The sequence below is a fragment of the Aedes albopictus genome, chromosome 1 (genome assembly GCF_035046485.1).
Source record: "Aedes albopictus strain Foshan chromosome 1, AalbF5, whole genome shotgun sequence".
Taxonomy (NCBI): domain Eukaryota; kingdom Metazoa; phylum Arthropoda; class Insecta; order Diptera; family Culicidae; genus Aedes; species Aedes albopictus.
In genome coordinates, this window is record NC_085136.1 from 208,715,136 (window position 1) to 208,735,743 (window position 20,608).

The window sequence follows — 20,608 nt, forward strand, 5'->3', positions numbered from 1 at the left end:
TTAAAACCTGTTAGGGCCTGTCCATAAACTACGTAGACTCTAAGAAGGGAAGGCGGGGGTTCTGACCAAATTCCGCGGTCTATAATAATTTTGAAAATTCGGAAAGTGTCCTCTTCGGGTTCCTACCGCAACCGGTTCCAGAACGACCGTATATGTCAAGAACCATTATTGATCATTGGCACTATGTCTATTGATTTTAATATGAAAAATCATGAATTTTGAGCCGTCGAACGGTTTGGTTCTGTGGAATTCAGAAAGCGTCCCCTTTGGGTCCCTACCGGAACCGGTTCTGGAAAATCCGGAAGAGGCCAGATTCATTGTTGGTCTTCGGCGCTATGTCTATTGGCTTCTAGATGCAAAATCATGAATTTTAAGGCGTCGAACGATGGGGTTACGAAAAATTCGGAGTGTCCTCTTTGGGTCCCTACCGGAACCGGTTCCATAATATCCGGAAGTTGTCAGAACCACTTTTGATCATTGGCACTATGATTATTGGCTTCTAAATAAGGGGCACACAAATACTGACACAGAGGTTCTCTGGGTAAGGGACAAAACCGCTCTCGTTAATCATATATTTAGCTGACACCAACCATAATTTCAAACTGGAAGAGACGAAAATAATAGACAGAACATTCAAAACAAACAACCTAAATATTCTTGAGAGCTGCCACATATACAACACAAACCACACTGTAAATAAACGCACTGACACTGATAACAGCGGCGTCATGGTCGCAATTTTTCCGCAGTCAAGTTCGCAGATTGTGAACAATCCTCGGTACTCACTTTACGTAATTTATGTTTAGTCCCTTACTGTCAGAGCTGTCAGATCAGTGTAATACGCTTAATAAAATTTACACAAAGGCAATTTACACGGAAAAAAATACACGGTTATGAATATTTCTTGGGTACCGGACTGGTCACCGAAAATTTGATCGTTTTCTTTGGTACATCGAGGTCTTGAAATTAGTCAATGCTGATAATCTCCATACAGCTTATGCAGGACTGTTACACACATTGAAAAATGAGAGAAATATGAGACGAAACTGATGATCAAAACAAACTTGAAGAAATACTCAAAAATTGTAAACACAAACACTAATGTAAAACACCCTGACACACACAATGACGTTGAAATGAAATATGAAAAGCAATGGTGGAAGACAGCAAAACAGTGTGCCCGAATTCGACCAGCGCAGAATATTGCGGATTATCCGACGCACAAACCGTCAAACTTAGTCGGACCAAGTCGAAAAACAGACCATTTTTTCATATGACATTTTCACGTTACACACTTAGATTTTTTTACAGTATACGGTAATTTTTTACCGAATTCTCAACAGCTGAACGTTCGGTAATCCGTTCGGTAGTCGAAACGTGTACCGAACATCCGGTAAAATAAAATTTCAAAGGCTGTCAAAAATTACCGTATTCTTCGGTAATCTGCGTTTTCAAATTACCGTAGAATTTCGGTAGTTAAATGTTTTGTTTTGAATATTTTACAGATTTTCAGAACATGAAAAAATTAAAGATGCAGCCTGGAGAGTTTGAATCTTTTTATTCACCAAATTTTTCGATAACTTCCGATGATTTTGTCACTCTTTCTAATAATTATTCAGCCTCAGCACTGATATGTAAAACGTCGCGAAGTGCACTTCACCCCCGTTCTATCACGTAAACACCTGGGAGACCTGATACCAAATGATGATTATTCAATTGGAGGAAAGCCCTTAGGAAAGTCAAAATAAATATAAGTATGAGTACTTACTCAATTTCATAAAATACGGTGCTTCGCTTAACAAAATCACAAATACCGGCCGACAAGATGTTCAGATTTACTCATTTTCAAGGGGAAACTAACTTTGAACTACTAGAACTAAAATAAAATTTCCACTTTTGCCAATTTAACATTTCGCAAATGTTGCTGGCAACTGTACCGAACTTCGGTAAAGTGAGGTGCGATTTACAAGATGTTCGGTAATGTATCTTACAGTACAGTCTGGATTCGCTGGTTGGGTCACGACTGCGCCCCGATTAGCGAATCGTGTTCGTTCGTTGGGGCAACTGACAACTGATCAAAATGCTCTAGACACACGCAAGTGACGAGAAATACGTCATGGAACACTCACATACTTGCGCAAACGTTCTGTATACAGGAGCTGTGATGCGACGGCGGTCAGACGTCAACCTCGTTTTGACATCTAGGGTATTGGTTCCCTTCTTAAGCATGTGGCTCCCATTTTCATCCTACGAAAAACAAAGGATTGAAGCGTTGTTTGTTTTGTTTCATATTTTTGTATTTTTTGTTAGAAGTGAGCACGCATGAAAACAAAAAGAACGGAATCAATCGGTGCCGTAATCGCTTGTTTTTGAATAAGATGAATATGGGAACGTGAGATTAATGATGGCACACGTACCCTATTTTGACATTGCCAGTGCTTTTTAGTTGGGTTTTGCCCCAACCAGTGAACATTCAACCATCGAGACAGCCCATCTAACGAGCTCTCAACGAACGAATCGTCACTGTATACGGTAATTGTTCGATTTTACTGTCCATACTGTAAATTATTTGGTAGATGATGCTGTCAAAATATGAAATCACAATCCAATCGGTAATAATATTACCGAACTCTTGTAAAATGAATCATATTTACCGTAGAACGGTTGTTTTTTCGCATTACCGATTTTTTCCGGCAAAATAATTACCGAACAACGAAACTGAAACTGAGTGTGTATACAAAACCAATCTTGACGAAAAAACAGTAGCAAATCGGTAACTTGAAGTCAAATTATACCAATGTAACATTATTTTATAATACGATAATTAAACTATTTTAGAACCCTTGAAAAAGATCCCAAACGGATCGAAACGTCGGGAAAAATTTAAATAACTAGTTTTCAATTTCCTCCAAGACTGCTAAGCCATCTCCCAAAGTTCTAAATAAAAACTCATAAATTTTGATCGGTCCAGCGATGTGATTCCATGAAATTCATAAATTGTCCCTTTTGGGTCCCTATCGGAACCGGTTCCGGAGCATCCGGAAGTGACCAGATCCATTGTCGGCCATCGGCACTATGCCTATTGACATCCAGATGAAATATCATGAATTTTGTGCCGTCGAACGATCTGGTTCTGTGAAATTCAGAAAGTGTCCCCTTTGGATCCCTACCGGAACCGGTTCCGGACTGCTACGTGACCAAACTGTCTCTGAACCGTACTAATTGGTTTGTTACGAATTTCAACTTGTTTTCGCTTGTTTTTCTCAAAAATTTCCTGTTTTGGTCCAAGGGTACCCCAGGTTTTTCCGGCTTAAATCCAGAACAACGGAAAACTTTGTTGGTCCCATTGCATATGTCCAGAATTCAACTCATTTGTGATTTTCTGTAAAATTTTCATCAAAACCGGAAGAGATTTAACAAAGTTACAGATTTTTAAACATTTGATGTTGGCACCTGGTACCGCAAAGGTTAATGACGGCACGGTGGCACCCCTTCAGGAGGCCCTTCAGGGATTTCAGAGCAATAACATCCAGGATTCCTCCAAGAACTCCTTTGCGATTTCTCCAAAAAAAAATATCGGCATTCCTCCACAAGTTTCTTCTGGAATTCCCTGAAAGATCTTCCAAGAGTTTCTCCTGGGATTCCCAAAGAGCTTTCGTCTGGGATTCCTTCAAGAGCTCTAACCCAAATTCCTCTAGGAAGTTCTTCCGTGATTCTCCCAGAGATTCTATCCTGGATACCTTAAGAAATAGCTTCTGAGATTAGTTCAATAGTTCTTGGATTTCTTCAAAATTCCAAATTCCGAAATTTCTCTAGAAACTAATTCCAAGATTCTTCCAGGAATTCCTTCCTTGGTCTCTTCACAAATTTACGGATCCCTATGGGATATCTTTCTGTGATTCCTCAGGGAGTTCCTGGTAAAATTAACGTACTAATCTCCTAAGACATTCTTGAAGCAGTCCCAGAAGTAGATTCTGAATAAATTTTGGAAGGAGTTGCTGGGAAATCCTGCAGAAGTTGTTGTAGGATTCCTAGAAGGACGTCATAAAGAATTCCTGAAGAAATCCCAGAGGGAACTTCGGGAGGAATCTCAAATGGCATTTCTGGAAGGAATTCTGCCGCGTGCAGCATAGTTGTCCCATGTTCCAAAACAGCAAACTGAGAAAATTGCATTTTAGGTTTCAGCATTGTTTACTTCTCTACGGACAAGTGTAATAAAAACACGAAGTGAATCCATCAGCATAGTGTTAGAATTGGTATTTATCATTGATGTATGAACAAAAAGTTTTATAAACATTCTATTTACTTTGTTTTTTTAAAGTCTGTTATGCCGATAAATCTAGCAATTTTCGGGATTTTCTCGGCATAAGCTGTCCCATGTCATGTGAGATGTTCAGCATAAGCTGTCCCATGTTGTAATTTTCTTCATAAGCTGTCCCATGTCGAGTTTTGCAGCATAAGCTGTCCCATGTTAAATTTTACAAATGATATCAGGATTTCCGGAAAATGTTCAGGATTTCTTCAGAGATGCTCGGACACTAGCTCGGACAGCTTTTTATGCGTAGAAAATGTACATGGGATAGCTTTTGAGAAAAAATATATCAACATGGGGCAGCTTATGCTGCAAAATGGAACATGGGACAACTTATGATGAGAAAACTAAACATAGAACAAATTACTTGATTTTGTTTTCATGGACTTTCTGAACAAAGTATACTTACCGAGAGTAGATTCTGAAAGTATACGCAAAAATAGACCTTTTGATGATAAAAAGTCAAAATCGTCAAAAAGTAACATGGGACAACTATGCTGTACACGGCAGAATTCCTTATAGAATTTTGGAATGAGTTTTTGAGGGAATTTTGGAAGTAATTCGTGATGTAATCCCCAAGAAAACTGCTAGACGAATTCCAGAAGAAATCCCGGGTGAAATTGCTGGAATTCCCAGGAATATTTTTCAGAAACATTCTAGAAGTCAAAAATAAAACTTCTGAAGACACTAAAAAAACTATCAGGAGAATCTAGGATTTCCTGGAAGATTTCTGGAACTCCATGAGAAAATCACAGAAAAAATCCCTTAAAGTCCCAGAAGGAATCTTTGAAGGAACCCTGAAAGAAGCTTCAGGAGGAACCATTTGGGCATTTCAGAAGGGATCAAAGAGCAAACTTCTGAAGGATCCCCAAAAAGAGTCTTGAATGAAGCTCGCTTAGGAATCACAGAAGGAAATCTTAGAATAAATTTGTAGAGCCACCACAAAAAAAAATCATGGAGGAATTTCAGGAAACAATGCTGGGGTAATCTCAGAAGGAATTCCTGGGGGAATTTCGAAATAAATTTCTAGAAAAATTCGGATAGAATTTTGAAACAATCAAGAAACTCCTGCAGTAATCTCAGAAGGTAGTCCATAAGAAATCCTGAATTTCCCTTAAAGCTCTTGGAATAATCCCAGATAGAACCTCCTAAGAAAACTTCTAGAAGAGCTCTATAGGGATCTTCTAAAGAAATCCCAAATGAACCCCCGGAATAGTCTCACAAAGAACTTCATTGGAATCAAAAAATAAAGTCCTGAAGGAGTACTGGAACAAATTTGTGGAGTCCTAGAAAGACCTTAATAAATTAGCACACTTTCCCACGTACGCGAACCACACATTTAGAATAAAATCAAATTACTCATGGAAAGCTGAAAAAAAAAGTCCAAAAGCTTACGAATTTTTTTCCGATTCGTAGTCCGAATCGTAAACAAGATGGCTACGGAACGTCAACGACTTAGAAGAAGACTTAGGAACCGCGCCTTACAGTGCCTTATTGGATCAGATCACAGTTGCAAATTCGATTTCATTTTCGACCGGTCCAGTTTTAACCCACACAGATCGAAAAAATCCTAACGAAATTCATCAAAATTCCTTATGATTTTTGTTATAATTTTTCAGCATGGATACCATAAGAATTCCTTATGGAAACTGATCCTGCTTGTTATAGCCAGTTTCATAAAATTGACTTATGATTGACTTATGAAAGGAGCAAAAAAGTCTTAAAATGATGCAGACTGGAATCGATCCATGAACGTCGGGAACACTGAGCTCATGTTTAATATACACGGCTACCGTCACTTGAGGACATCGTGTTGCAAAATTTGCATACGAAATCCATTCCAATAATTCTAATCAATTCATAAAGGCCGTTTAATAAGCTCGGCCTTATGAAAATCTAAAGTTTTTTTGACTGAGTGAGGTTCAAAAACGAATTTAACATAAGAGGTTCGCTATCTGAACTTGAGAAACAAAATTGCATAGAAGCTCCAGCAAGGCTCATTGTTAGTCTTTCAATCAGCTAGAAAGCTGCTGAAAGTTTGGCATTAGCTGAAACCCAAACTCTTCCCTTCTGGCAACTTTTTAGATTCATTTTAATCTTGATTTCAAACGAGGGGATTCAGGGGCGTTTTAAGGGCTTCCATGGGGTTTCTGGGTAGTTTCAGAGAATTCTAAGAACGTTTCGAAAGGTTTAGGGACTTTTTAGTGAATCCAGGATGGTTTCAGAGGTGTTCGAAGGGAATTTCCGTGGAATTCAGGGGGTTGCATGGAGTATTCCAGCATGATGCAGGGGAATTCCGGGAATGTTTCGAAGAAGTTTCAAATGATTTAGAAGAATTCAGCAAGGTTTCTATTTCATGAGCTATCCAAGCGATTTCAGTGCGTTCAAGAAGTTTCAAGAGAATTCCAAGGGTTTGTAAGAAGTTTCAAGAAGAGTTTCATGAATGTCCACCCAAACCGCTAGAACACCCCTGCATCTGAATCTTCCTGAAATGGTTCTTTGAAAATTACCTGGAACCCCATAAAATCAGGGTGGCCACAGACTCGGGAAATTCGGGAAATGCGGGAAAAAGTCGGGAATTGAAATTCATCGGGAAAAATGCGGGAATTAGTCGGGAATTTGGTTTATGATCGGGAATTTTTAATTGTTGTGTAATGCCCACAGAATGTAAACCCAAATCTAGATTTAATACTTCATTCATTTTAAATCCAAGTTCATACACAATTTCACAATTATACCATACTTCTGCTCTCCTCCAAGGCATCACGAAGAAAAGTACAATAATTATAATGATCATGACATACACATATTGAATACTAATAACAACGAAGAAAATAATAAAACAAATTTGATGAACTTTAAAGATTTTCGAAATAAAACCATGAGATAAAATTGTTTTCATAATAATTTCTGCTGGTATAGTTTGTGGAATATCAATGAACCTAAAAAAAGGATTTTTTTAACATTCCCTAAATTCGTTGATGATAGATTTCCTAAAATTATTGTTTTGCAGGCATTTTTGATGGTATTTGTAGCGAATTTCTTATTGAGTTCATAGAAAAGCTTCCTGCAATCACAGTAATCATCATAGTAAATATTTTCGATAGCGACATTTTCAATTCTGTTGAAAAAAAAAATACTAAAGGCATTAGAAATCCAGTCGTTTCTGATGATTATCTCGTGCATTTTTTTTGTTATATAATGCAGTCATTCCATAGAAAATCGATGTAGTGCAATTCAGAATGTCGTGAAACTTGGTGGGTTTGTGCTTCATCGAAACAGATTAGACCCGTATTTTTTTCATTTCGTCATTAGGGTGATCAATTTTCCGATAAAAGACACTTTTTAGAATGTGATCATATTTTGAATTCTCTTAGAACTATGGATATCAAGTTTTGTGAGAATTTAAAATTTTAGAAAACCTAGTATTAAAATATATGACTTTCTATATTCAAAAAATCATATCTCAAAAACTTAAGAACATACATACGGTGTAGTATCTTTTTTGTCTTTGCTTTTTGATATGTTACGCCGAATTTCCTGAATTTTCTGATAAAAATATAAAACCAGGGTACCTCTTTGATTCTAACACCATGAAAACGTGAAAAAAAACAATATGTATGCATTTTTTTGCACCTTAACATAGTTTTGCCCTGAAAACAAAAATTTATTTATTTATTTATTTATTTATTATTTCTTTGTCTTCGATATAAATCGTACAGACTGATACTTAATATTAACTTATAGCTTATTTCTAAAATTCTGCTTCGTCATACCAAATTCAAAAATGTTACTGGCTTCGTTGAAAACCCTTATGCAGGAGCTTAGAGGATTGTTATGGCCGTAGCCTGTTCTATGTCCCGGAACAAAGAGAAAATCGGTGTGACGTAGCTGACGAAGCGGTGCATTCAACGAGAGTTCCAACAGGAGATCAGGGCTGTCAATGTTGTTCTGCAAAATGTCGAACACGACCAACTGCTGAAGCTTTTTGCGCCGGTCAGAAAGCAGCTCCAGATCAATCAGGCGGCAGCGAGCAGGATAGTCAGGGAGGCGTTCGGGATCATTCCATGGTAGGTTGCGAAGCGCAAAGCGTACGAATCGCCTCTGGACACGTTCAATGCGTATGATCTGCGAAACGTGGTACGGGTTCCAAACCGGGGCTGCATATTCTAGGATGCTACGCACCAGAGCACAGTAAAGTGCCTTAAGTGTGTACGGATCGGTGAAATGCGTTGCGTTACGGCGAATGAAGCCTAGTACGGAGAAGGCTTTCGCAGTTGTTACCGACACATGCTCGTTGAAACGAAGTTGGCAGTCGATCGTCACCCCCAGATCGCGAATTGACTGTACACGTTCTAGCTGGATCGCTCCCATCTGGTATTGGTGCATCATCGGACTGCGTTTACGGCTAAACGTTATAGCCTTGCATTTTTTAATATTCACGTTCATACCATTTTCGTGACACCAGCGCAGCAGCTCATCTATGTCCATCTGGAGTGCAAGGCAATCTAAAAGTGTGGCAATGACTCTGAAAATTTTCATATCATCCGCGTACAGCAGTTTTCCTGAGGAGATCCGAGTGCACAAATCATTGATAAACAGCACGAAGATGAGGGGGCCTAGGATACTGCCTTGTGGAACGCCAGATGGTATGTCAAATGAACTCGAGGTTGCAGAATTTACTTTAACAAATGCTTTGCGACCAGAAAGATACGACATCAGCCATTCAGTAAACCAATCAGGAAAACCAATGTGCTTGAGTTTTTCAACAGCGTACTCATGGGGAACAGTATCGAATGCCTTTGAAAAATCTATGTAGATTGAGTCTACCTGCTTTCGGTGTTCTATTTCTTTAAATAGTGCGGAAGTGTAGCATAACAGGTTTGTCGTGGTAGAACGATGCGGTACAAAACCATGCTGGAACTCCGAAATAAGCGGTTTAGCAGCGTTAAGCATCATACCGTGAACTAGAGATTCAAACATTTTCCCAAGGCTACAAAGAATCGAGATGCCACGGTAGTTTTCAACATGACTGAATGTTCCGGTTTTGTGAATGGGTATCATGAAGGCAGTTTTCCATAGGCTTGGAAAGGTTTTTTCTTCTAAAGAACGGTTGAATAACATCGTTACAGGCACCACCAACGATATGGCACAGTTTTTCAACAGTAACGGGGGCAGACCGTCAACGCCAGCACCTTTTGAAGCGTCCAACATTGTCAATGCTCGCAGTACTTCGTCATGGGAGAAATTAAAAGGCGGTAGATGAACATTATATGACGGCACTTGACTAAAGCACCCTGAATAAAGTCGCGGGGGCGTCGAACTGTACACGGTTTGGAAAAAACTGGAGAACAGATTTGCGGCTTCCTCGGGTGTGTTGGCCGTGACTTCGCCGTATGTCACATTGACCGGAACACGATTACCAGATCGTTGAGACTTGACATAATTCCAGAAATTCGTTGGGTTTCGTTTCAGGTTGGATTCCAATCGACTTACGTGTCTTTGGTAGGATGATGTGAGCAGTTCATTATACGCAGACTCAACAGAGCGGAGCATGTCTCTGTTTTCATTAGTTTTATCGGAAAAGAAACGATGGCGCATCTTTCTCAGTCGATTCCGTAGATTACGCAATTCAGCCGTCCACCAAGGATATTTTTTCAATGCATCGAGAGATCGACGACGAGGCACATGTGCAGCGAGAATCTCGGAAAGCTTGTCGTAAAATATGACCACGTTTGCATCCACCGAATTTCCATTGAGAAAGTGTTCCCAGTCTACAGATGCCAGGGTGGTATTGAGTTCATCGAAGTTGCAGCGCTTGAAGTCAAGTTCAGGAGTGTGGGAATCCGAAACGACCTGGGCAAACACAGAGCTACGAGTGTCTAGCTGCAGGACGAGTGGTGGGTGAAAATCGTCGGAAGGTAAAATCGGATGCGGCGGCTGCAGTACTTCGAAATCGTTAGGTGAATTGGAGAAAACCAGATCGAGCAAATTTCCGCTAGAGTTGACAAAAGGATTCAGTTGCACTAGACCACATGTTGACATGGAATCCACAAGAATTAGTTCCGGTTCACTGGAAGCATTCAAGGTCAGGTATCCGTTGATGTCGTCATCGAAACACCATTTCAGGCGGGGAAGGTTGTAGTCTCCCAGAATCAATATTACGTCGTTTTCTGCAGCGTGATCGGCAATGCTTTGTGCAGCCATAGCGTGTGCTGAGTAAAGTGCTGCCTCGGAATTTGGACGCAAATAAATGTTGCAAACGTATAAGGATCTACTAGGCAATTTCACACGAACAGCAACTTGCTCTAGGTGCTCACAGTCGACCAGAGACACAGCTAAGCATTGCAGTCCACATTTCACTGCGACGAGAACTCCTCCACCTCTCGACTTGTCGCTTGTAGCTGCACTGCGATCGCAGCGGAAAATTGAATATTCAGACGTTAGTTCCGAGTCGTAGATGTCCGGCCGAAGCCACGTTTCTGTGAAGATGAAAACGTCGTAATCGGAAGAAGTCATGCGCAGTTTCAAGTCTGTTGTCTTGGTGCGTAATCCACGAACGTTCTGGTAGTATATGGAGAGGAAAGCGTTGTCATGATTGGAAGACTCTTTCTCCAATCGTTCAACTGGGGAAGCATTCGAGGCTGCAGTAAAGCTGACTTCGTAGCATTCTGGTACCTCACCGAGAGACGGCTGAAATCTGCATAAATTTCCGCTGAAACTGGAAGGCGGATCAGAAGCTGCACTGTTCATTGTTGATGCATTGTACTTGCCGTGAATGGGGGGTTGGAAGACCCCTCCTCCGTTCCCACACACAGGACCAGGACGGCTGTTGAACGCTGGCGGGAAAGGCTCGACTGTGGTAGGGGGAGTTGGGGCTTCCATGGAGCTGTCATAGTTGCGTCCCGGTATCCGATAGGAGAGAGGTTGGAGGTCGTGTAGAATGTCACTGAAACCAGAAGCTGGATCAGAAGCTGGACTGTTCGTTGATGCGTTGTACTTGCCGTGAATGAGGGGTTGGAAGACCCCTCCTCCGTTCCCACACACAGGACCAGGACGGCTGTTGAACGCTGGCGGGAATGGCTCGACTTTGGTAGGGGGAGTTAGGGCTTCCATGGAGCTGTCATCGTTGCGTCCCGGTATTCGATAGGAGAGAGGTTGGAAGTCGTGTAGAATGTCACTGAAACCAGAAGTTGGATCAGAAGCTGGACTGTTCGTTGATGCGTTGTACTTGCCGTGAATGAAGGTTTGGAAGACCCCTTCTCCGTTCCCACACACAGGACCAGGACGGCTGTTGAACGCTGGCAGGAATGGCTCGACTGTGGTAGGGGGAGTTGGGGCTTCCATGGAGCTGTCATCGTTGCGTCCCGGTATCCGATAGGAGAGAGGTTGTAAGTCGCGTAGAATATCACTGAAACCAGAAGCTGGATCAGAAGCTGGACTGTTCGTTGATGCATTATACTTGCCGTGAATGAGGGGTTGGAAGACCCCTTCTCCATTCCCACACACAGGACCAGGACGGCTGTTGAACGCTGGCGGGAAAGGCTCGACTGTGGCAGGGGGAGTTGGGGCTTCCAATGAGCCTTCGTCGTTGCGTCCCAGTATCCAATCGTAGTCAAGATGTTGTTGATAGTCGGTTAAATTGCAGATTGCGAAACAGTCGGTGTTATCGGCGATGGGCTTGGAATCACATGGGAAATTCTCCGAAATTTTTGAGTGCTGTAGTCTTCAAACTGTCGGAACAGAATTCCCTCAGGCCAGCTCGAGGGGTCAAGAGCACTGTTTTTCAAAGAAGGGTCGAGCCCAACTTTGAAGGAAACGAATGACATATTACTTGTGTCGGCTCCTTTGGCCACCAGTTTAACGACGTGTGGCTCGATGTCAGTCTCAAGATTAGCTTTCACCATTTCCGAGATTGCTTCGTTCGTCACATCGGGTCTAATGCGAGACAGATAGATCCAAAACTTATTCGACGGTTTTTCAGTGACTGGCACAGAGACTATATCCTGGTTGATCGGTTTTGATCCATGCAGACATTCAGTAGTGCGTACTACTGGATCGAGCTCTCGGGGACGTTTTGAACCACGTATTGAATCGCTGACCGTAGGCCAGCGGTTGAGTTTTGGTGATTGAATCGTTGGTACAGGCCTAGAGGCAATTTTCTTAATTTCCGATTGCAGATTGGTGATTGCGTCAGTTAGCATTGACAGTGGTGAATTTCCGTCTGCTTGGCTCGTAATGGCTCGAAGATGAGAATTTTCGAATGAATCGGCGCATTTGTCACACATCCAGTAAAGATTCTTTCGATGAGTAGGGAAATAGCCAAGTAGAGCACGTGATACACCGACGCAGTTCATATGGAAAAATTGACCACAGCTGCGACAAGTGACCAAGTCAGAGCCAGTAATAGGTTGGGTACATTTGCTACAGTTGTTTTCCATTGTCGATGATAGTAGTCGTTAACGCCTTTCAGTAGACTATACAGCAACACGTTGATGATGCAAATAGAATGCTTGAAGAACTTGATGAGGGGCTGTCCATAAACCACGTGGTCATTGGGGGGGGGGGCTGGTTCGGCCAATGACCATTTTGTATGGACAAATAAAAAAATTTGTATGGACGAATGACCACGCGGGGGGGGGGGGGGAGGGGGGTTGAAAAGTCCCAAAAAAATGACCACGTGGTTTATGGACAGCCCCTGATGACGGAAGCTTGATCTTCGATGGGAGATTGCGTGCAAGTTTTGCTTCCGAATGATGCCGCAAGATGTCGCTTCTCACGAAAAAAATGTGCGTAGGGGGGTGAGCGGGGGTTATTATTGTCACCACTGCACCAAAGGCACTTCACTATTATCACTGGATTAACGGAGAACTGGTGTAGAGTTTCGATCACAAAATAAAACTAAGATCACTAACAATGCAAAAATAACGAAACACAATTTTTTACGGTCAAATACACGTTAAAAACAAAAACAAAAATCGCACTCGATGTACACACGATTGCTAACAAGCAGTGCTGCCAGATTTTCAAACAAAACAAAAAAATCAGTGAACAGGTTCAAATGTTATGATTTTCTCTGTTTAGGGAAATCTTGATATTCTGAATATGAAAAGCTGTCTTTAGGACAGAAGTGTAACCATTGTAGATGCTTTTTATACCTACTTCCTTATGCGAATCTAAAGAATTGCTTTATGTCTTTCTTGGAACTATTCGTAGAAGCAATTCTGTAGAATTATTTGGCGAGAATTGTTATTGGAATCTAGAAAATTAAAAGATAGAAGAATGCCTCAAATACTGGAAGAAGTTCAAGTCCATTTCTAGATCTTTTTCAGCCTTGAATGGAAGGTTAATCGAATGCTCTGAATGAAACTTAATAATGGAGGTGCAAGATTCATTTTAAGGACAGACTTGTTAGAATCCCAAAATGGCCGCCCCAATGGCCGATTTTGGAACCTACTCACGATTTTGAGGGCACAAATCTCTTCGTAAACAAAACCTGTGCACCTGAGCTTTTTACTTTAAATTAATTACAAGTGAGCAAGAACAGAATAATGAAATACATTGTTGTTTGAAGCTTGCTTCTTGAGATTTGTTCGTCTGAAGTTTCGATGCAATGTTGAAGCGGGATTTCAAGACGTTTGTCCTTAAACACATAGGGCAATTTGATGAGCCAGCAACTCTTACGGACTTTCATTTCCTCATGAATTATGTATAAACCTAATTGTTGAATAGACTTCCTTATTTGTTACCAGCAGAGTGTATGAAAAAAATAGCAAAGATTTTTTTCTATATTCTATATTCTTTCAGAATTCCTCGAACATTTCGCCATAAAACAATCCAATAATTCTATTGAAACACCTATAGGAATTATACCTGAATTAGGTACATCAAGCATTCCATCATTCACATTTTCAGAATTCCAGTGATAGAGAAAACAAATATATAGGGCACTGCATGAAATTCTCTCCTTCTCTTTCACTCTTACAGAAATTTTGTAAACAACAAGGCCAGGAAACGTCAAAATCCCATACAAAATTAAAACAATGTAGTGCTCTATAAATCCCTATAAGGAATTCACCAGAGAGTACTCCAGTTGTTTATCCAGATTTTTAATCGGAGTTTCATCATGCATTGCTTAACCTTTCTAAGATGTGGCATCACGTTGGTGTAGAGCACGTTCAGTGAGCCTGTCTGGGTCATATTGACCTAGGATTAAGGAGTACACAAAAAATCTTGTTGGGAATGCCGATACAAATAATTCAAATATGGGTTTCGTTACAAAACCTGTGGAATAAAAAGCAAACTTCAAACATATGTTACATGTAGAATTGTTTTGGTATGTTTCAACGTCTTCGAACAACTACGTAACTGTCCTAGTATGACAATGACACTATAAATATTCCAGTAGATTTTACAGATCCACTTTAAAGTTTGTATGTTGGGATGTTTTGTTAGCTCCAAAAGCATATGGATAAAAGTCGGGAAAATTTAAAATCAATGCGGGAAAAAGTCGGGAAAAATGCGGGAATTTTATTTTTGATTTTGTGTGGCCACCCTGCATAAAACAATTTGAAACCCCTTGAAATACCTGAAATCTGCTGTCTAAAGGCCCCTGAAAGCCCTTTCAAACGTCCTGAAAACCAATGAAAAGCCTTTTGCAACTTCCTGGAAACCCTGAATCTTTTAAAAACCTGAATCACATTGGAATGGCCCTAAAATCTTTTGTAACGTCAACAAAACCTGATGAAACTATCTAGAATTCCCTATCGCTGGAAAAAAAATTCACGAATTCTCGAATAAAAAATAAAAGAAACTGTGTGACTTCGTGGCCGTGCGGCTTGTGTCACCAAGCATTTAGTCGCATCGTGCTAGGAGTGCGGTTTCGATTCCCGCGGCAGCTTTCAGGAAAAGTTTTCGGCTGTGCCATTGGGCATTGCATGCTAGTCCGTTGTCTAGTGTCGTGCTTCCTTCAAAGAGCGTATAACTCACTGGAAGCATTGAACGTGTCCGTGTATTTTTTTAAGTCTCTAGAACATCCCTAAGAGGCCAGGTCTCAGGAGCCCTCTGAATCACCACTGAAGCCCCCAAAATCCTTCTAGAAATCCCTAGCAACTATCTGAAACCTCTTGAAACCCCCCTTTCTCTTTCCCTGAAATCCCATGTTATTTCCTGGGATCTATTGAAAGCCCGAAAGTTCCTTTTCGCGCAAGCAATTTTCCCCGTGACCTCCTATTACTACCAACCTCCCCTCATTTTTACTCTATGATTCATCCTTTTTCTCAGATTTTCAGATTTTTCTGGGGCCTTGTTTTGCTATTCGGGCGAATTTGCAACAGAGAAGGTGCATGACCATTTGGACAGAGGATTCTGTTTATGGCAGTTTTTCTCTATAACTCAGCCAATTTCATACTAATTGGGCTCAGACAGTTCCACACCAATAGAACACGATCGATGAAGTACTAAATTTATAGTATTAAGCTGAAGTTGTATATGGTGAGAAGCTAAATTCTCCGTTTCTGCGAGGTAGTCGTGCAATAAGCGTTGGTATTATAATTCCTTATCTAATTTTTATGTTGTTTGTGCACAACATTGAAAACCTGTGTTGTTTTTTCAATTTCTTGTGTTTTTGACAGCACAGATTTTCAAAGTTTCGCTCAAACAGTATTGAATTAGACAAAGAATCATAATACCCACGCATTTTGTACCATTTTCTTGCAGAAACGGAGAATTCACCTTCTCACCATACAAAAATTTTGCTCATTACTACAAATGTAGTACTTCACCGATCGTGCATTATTAGGTTGATTTTTTGTACACGGGTAGATGCTGTCAGCGTTGCCAACCTTCAATTTTATCTGGATTTTACAGATTTTCTAAGGTATGATTTTACAAAAATCTGGAAGATCAAGACATTTGTTTTTCAGTATTTGTGAGGTTTTGCCCAGAATTTGTAAGGTTTCTTCTGGAATTTGAAAGGTTTCCCATACGTTCCAAATTTTTCCAAACAAATTTTTTTAAACCATCCAGATTTTTCGAAAATTGTCCTGACGCCTCTGGATGTACAAATGTGATCTTCCAACAACTAGCGAGAATTGGCCAACATTAGGCTGAGGTAGCACAGGTATATGGAGGCCAACATTAGGCTGACAGGGCATTAGCCCAAGTATATGGAGAAAAAGCAGGTTTAGCTTTGGAGAACAGATTATTTTATTTGTGGATCCTTCTACGAAGACGTTGTTGTTTAGGTTTTCCATAGTTATTTTATTTCACAGCAATAAGGCTCTGATTTTTTTTTTTTTGGAAATCAAACATACTTTCCAAAATAACCCAGAAACGCTTTGGCAAAGATAAATCAGTCAGATTATTTACACCCACATATGAATCCACATGTTTATTAGCTTTTATAAAAATGAAAGAGATTTTATTGAATACATTAACCAACCCTAATGATCGTTTACTAAATAGGCCTCCCATAAAGCTTGCCCTATAATCCAAGAACCACCCTAACGATTTCGATTGTTCGACAGGTCTTATCATCGGCTTTCTGCCCGCGTTCGGCTGGCGTGGCGATACGGATGGTGGACGCGTGTGCTGGTTTGTCCGTTTGGCACCGCCAGCTCTCATTATACTGACCACCGTGGTGGGAATAATCCCTCTGATTGTGGTCATTGTTCTGTACAGCATCATTCTACATAAAGCCCTCCGCCGGGTGGCACAGCTGAAAAAAGCGAGCCGTGAGCAACAGGGTGCCCTGGCTGGCAATTTACGATTATTTCGAGGAGGCGGAGGCACGGCGGCGGCGGCAGCTGCTAGGGCTCCGGCGGCAGCCGAACAGCCATTGTCCGAAGAGAATCGCAAACCAACCAAATGCTTCCGATGCTGCAAAAAACGCTCCCCCAAGACGATTGACGGCCGGAACACCGGAAAGCACCCGACCAAGTGGAAAGCCATCAAGGTGGTCATGCTCACGACGGGATGTTTCGTCGTGACGTGGCTGCCATATTTCATCGCTAGCACCATGTACGTCCTATGTGACCCAAATTCGAATCCGGACCTGTGCCGGGGACTACAGTTTGCCATCGCCAGCCCTTTGGCCATTCTCGGATTCACCAACAGCCTTCTAAATCCCCTTATCTATGCCTGGTGGCATAACGGTTTCCGAACATCGATGAAGAAGCTGTGGAGAAAAATGTGCTCCTGTTGCTGCCAGCCAGGCGACAATAAATCATTCCCACAAGATCCGGCACAGGAGGCATCGGCAAGAACGGCATCCAGCAACGGTAGCAACCGTGCAGTCATTGGCACCACCTCCGACGTCGTTGGCGGGAACGGTGTTAGCCAGCAGTCTCGAAGTTCAGATGCTACAACATCAACAACTACCAACACCTCCTCGTTTACTGGCAGCCCCCAGCACCGTATATCGAGGAACAACAACACCAGCAACAGATCGATGCCCACGTACAACAGCGACGCCAGTGACCTGGAAAATCGAATAACTGACACGGACATCGATCGTTCCGTGCAGACCAGACTGTGAAATAAAGTGTAAGGAAAGCACACGAGTGGTCTTCCTGTTTCAAAAGATTACAGTTCTAAGTATTTTGCTCGATAGACACGTGTGTAATAGGATATGCTAAGGCCTATGTGAGTGTGTATATTTTCGTTCATAAGTGTGTAAACCAGCTTTGTGTCCTAACGACGAGAAGTAGAGTAGGAAGAATAATAATAAATTGTTTGTATAGATACTCAACTCATCGCAAGCAGCATGTCAAAGAAAATTTAAAGATTATGTCCCAATCACTACAGCAGCATCAATAACAAAAGGTTCCTCATTCCGTCTTTAAAGCTAAGTTCTTGGTCTTCATTCATCAATTAGAGTCCATTCTATGTATGTAGGGAACGGAAACCTTCTTCAGCAAAGTGCTCCGATTTTCATCCTATCGAAAACAAAGCTAATAAGCGCTATTTGTTTTGTTTTTTTATTTTTGTATTTTTTGTTAGAAGTCAGCATGCACAAGAAGAACGGAAACAATTGGTGCCTAAATCGTCTGTTTTTAGAATACGACGAACATGGGGGCATAGACTGAATAAGAGTGCTCATACCCTATTTCTAGAAAATTGCTTCACTCAAAACTCGGGTAGGGTAAGAAATCAAACTTTGAACTAGTCAAATTGTAATCTTAATTTGAACCATTTCGAAATTCATTAAAACGACGTACTTTTTAGGCAAATATTGTTCCGAAAAAGATGTTAAACAGCTTTCCGTAATATAACCTGATAACATGGACTTTAAAAGCATTGAAAAAAGCTTTTTTGTCATAGAAAACATGCAATTGCAAAATCACTGTAATTTCACCCATTTCCTCCCAGAGAAAGCATATTTTCGGTGCACTCGTACAGCTCATGCATTGTATCATACGCAATATGTGAACACATCAAATGAAAGCTTATTTATCGTAGAATTGACCAACCGAATAATATTTCGCATTATTTGTCATAAAATTATCAAATTTAAGTAATTCTTACTTGGAGAATGGTATCTTAAGTTGAACCATTTGTAATCTAAATTTGAACTAGTAAACGGGGGCGAGCTTCTCGTGTTGGCCGGCAGACTGCGCTAGTGGTTGTTTTGTTTACTCTTGGGGGATGAAAAAATCCAAATTTTGTTTCCAAGTTCCTGAACACTGATAAAATACTTTCGTAAAAGCTCAACGAATATGCTTCGTAAAAGCAGTTTTCGTAAATTGAAAACAATCTGCGTAAACTGTACGGTCCATTCGTACCACCACGCTGAAACAGTACAAATGGAGTTGTATCATGTACGAAATCACGAATCCGACAGACACTAAGCTTGCTCATTCGTAGATTTTAGCTCCCGCTTTGTAGAATGAAACAAAATAAACAAATGTCAAACGTTTTTTACAAACCATGCGTAAAAAGAAAATTTCGCTTCGTAGAATGCAACAAAGCTTTGCAGTCAACACTGATGTTTGAGTGGAGCGCAGAGACAACAAAGCAACCTGTTTTCATGTGCATATGACGGTGCGTGTGCGAAAAGAGGAAAGGAAGCATGTTCTCAGTTGGAAGTAAAAGTTATTTATAAATTGAATCAGAGTAGAAAGCGTTCTGGTTGTTTCCGAATGGTTTCAACAAGCGCCTACAGATGGATGTCTAGCACTGGTAGGTATCAATCAGAAGATGTGTGTTCGGAGCCTGTGAAAACCAAGCTGATATACGCGTGCTATTTTTTTTTCAACATGATTTATGTCAGTCCGACAAAAAAAAAAGAGACAGAAAAAATCTGTTTTATTGCCACTTAACAGAAAGCTTATACCCGTGGCTTTCATGTACATAAGATGTTACCGTAGTAAATTATTTCCATGTGGGAGAAAAAATCACTCAAAATTTACGCTACTTCGGAAAGCCGCAATTTGGTTCAACTTTTGATTACCTACCCTATTCGGGAATCTCTCAGAATCATGAAAGGGATTCTCCCAGAATCATGAAAGGGATTCTACCAAAATCCTGAGAGGGATTCTCCCACAATTCTAAAAGAGATTCTCCCACAATCTTGAGAGGGATTCTCCCACAATCCTGAAAAGGATTCTCCCAGAATCCTGAAAGGATTTTTTCCAGAATCCTGAAAGGGATATTCCTGGAATCTTGAAAGGGATTTTCTCAGAATCCAGAAAGGGATTCTCCCAGAATCCTGAGAAAGATTCTCCTAGAACCCTGAGAGGGATTCTCCTAGAACCCTGAGAGGGATTCTCCTAGAACCCTGAGAGGCATTCTCCTAGAATCTAGAGAGGGATTCTCTCAGAATCCTCATAGCGATTCTCTCAAAATCCTTATATGGATTCTCCCAGAATCCTGAGAGGGGTTTTCCCAGAATCCTGACGGGGATTCTCCCAGAATCCTGAGAGGGATTCTGCCAGAATCCTGAGGGGGATTCTGCCAGAATCCTGAGGGGGATTCTGCCAGAATCCTGAGAGGGATTCTGCCAGAATCCTGAGAGGGATTCTGCCAGAATCCTGAGAGGGATTCTGCCAGAATCCTGAGAGGGATTCTGCCAGAATCCTGAGAGGGATTCTGCCAGAATCCTGAGAGGGATTCTGCCAGAATCCTGAGAGGGATTCTGCCAGAATCCTGAGAGGGATTCTGCCAGAATCCTGAGAGGGATTCTGCCAGAATCCTGAGAGGGATTCTGCCAGAATCCTGAGAGGGATTCTGCCAGAATCCTGAGAGGGATTCTGCCTGAATCCTGAGAGGGATTCTCTCAGAATCTTGAGAGGGATT

The 20,608-nt window shown here is 41.1% G+C and overlaps 2 protein-coding genes across 9 annotated transcripts in view; one reads left to right on the top strand and one right to left on the bottom strand.

The window, feature by feature from the left end:
- LOC109412401 (5-hydroxytryptamine receptor 1A-like) overlaps positions 1–18,610 on the top strand; it is a 62,931-nt gene extending 44,321 nt beyond the window's left edge. For both annotated transcript variants that reach the window (XM_062846172.1, XM_062846171.1), the window contains one exon: positions 16,840–18,610. In XM_062846172.1, coding sequence (XP_062702156.1) covers positions 16,840–17,849 — 1,010 coding nt within the window. In that variant the 3' untranslated portion in view covers positions 17,850–18,610. The remainder of the gene's footprint in view (positions 1–16,839) is intronic.
- The window catches only part of LOC109430287 (uncharacterized), a 225,532-nt gene that overhangs the window by 85,607 nt on the left and 119,317 nt on the right, over positions 1–20,608 (bottom strand). The window lies entirely within an intron of this gene.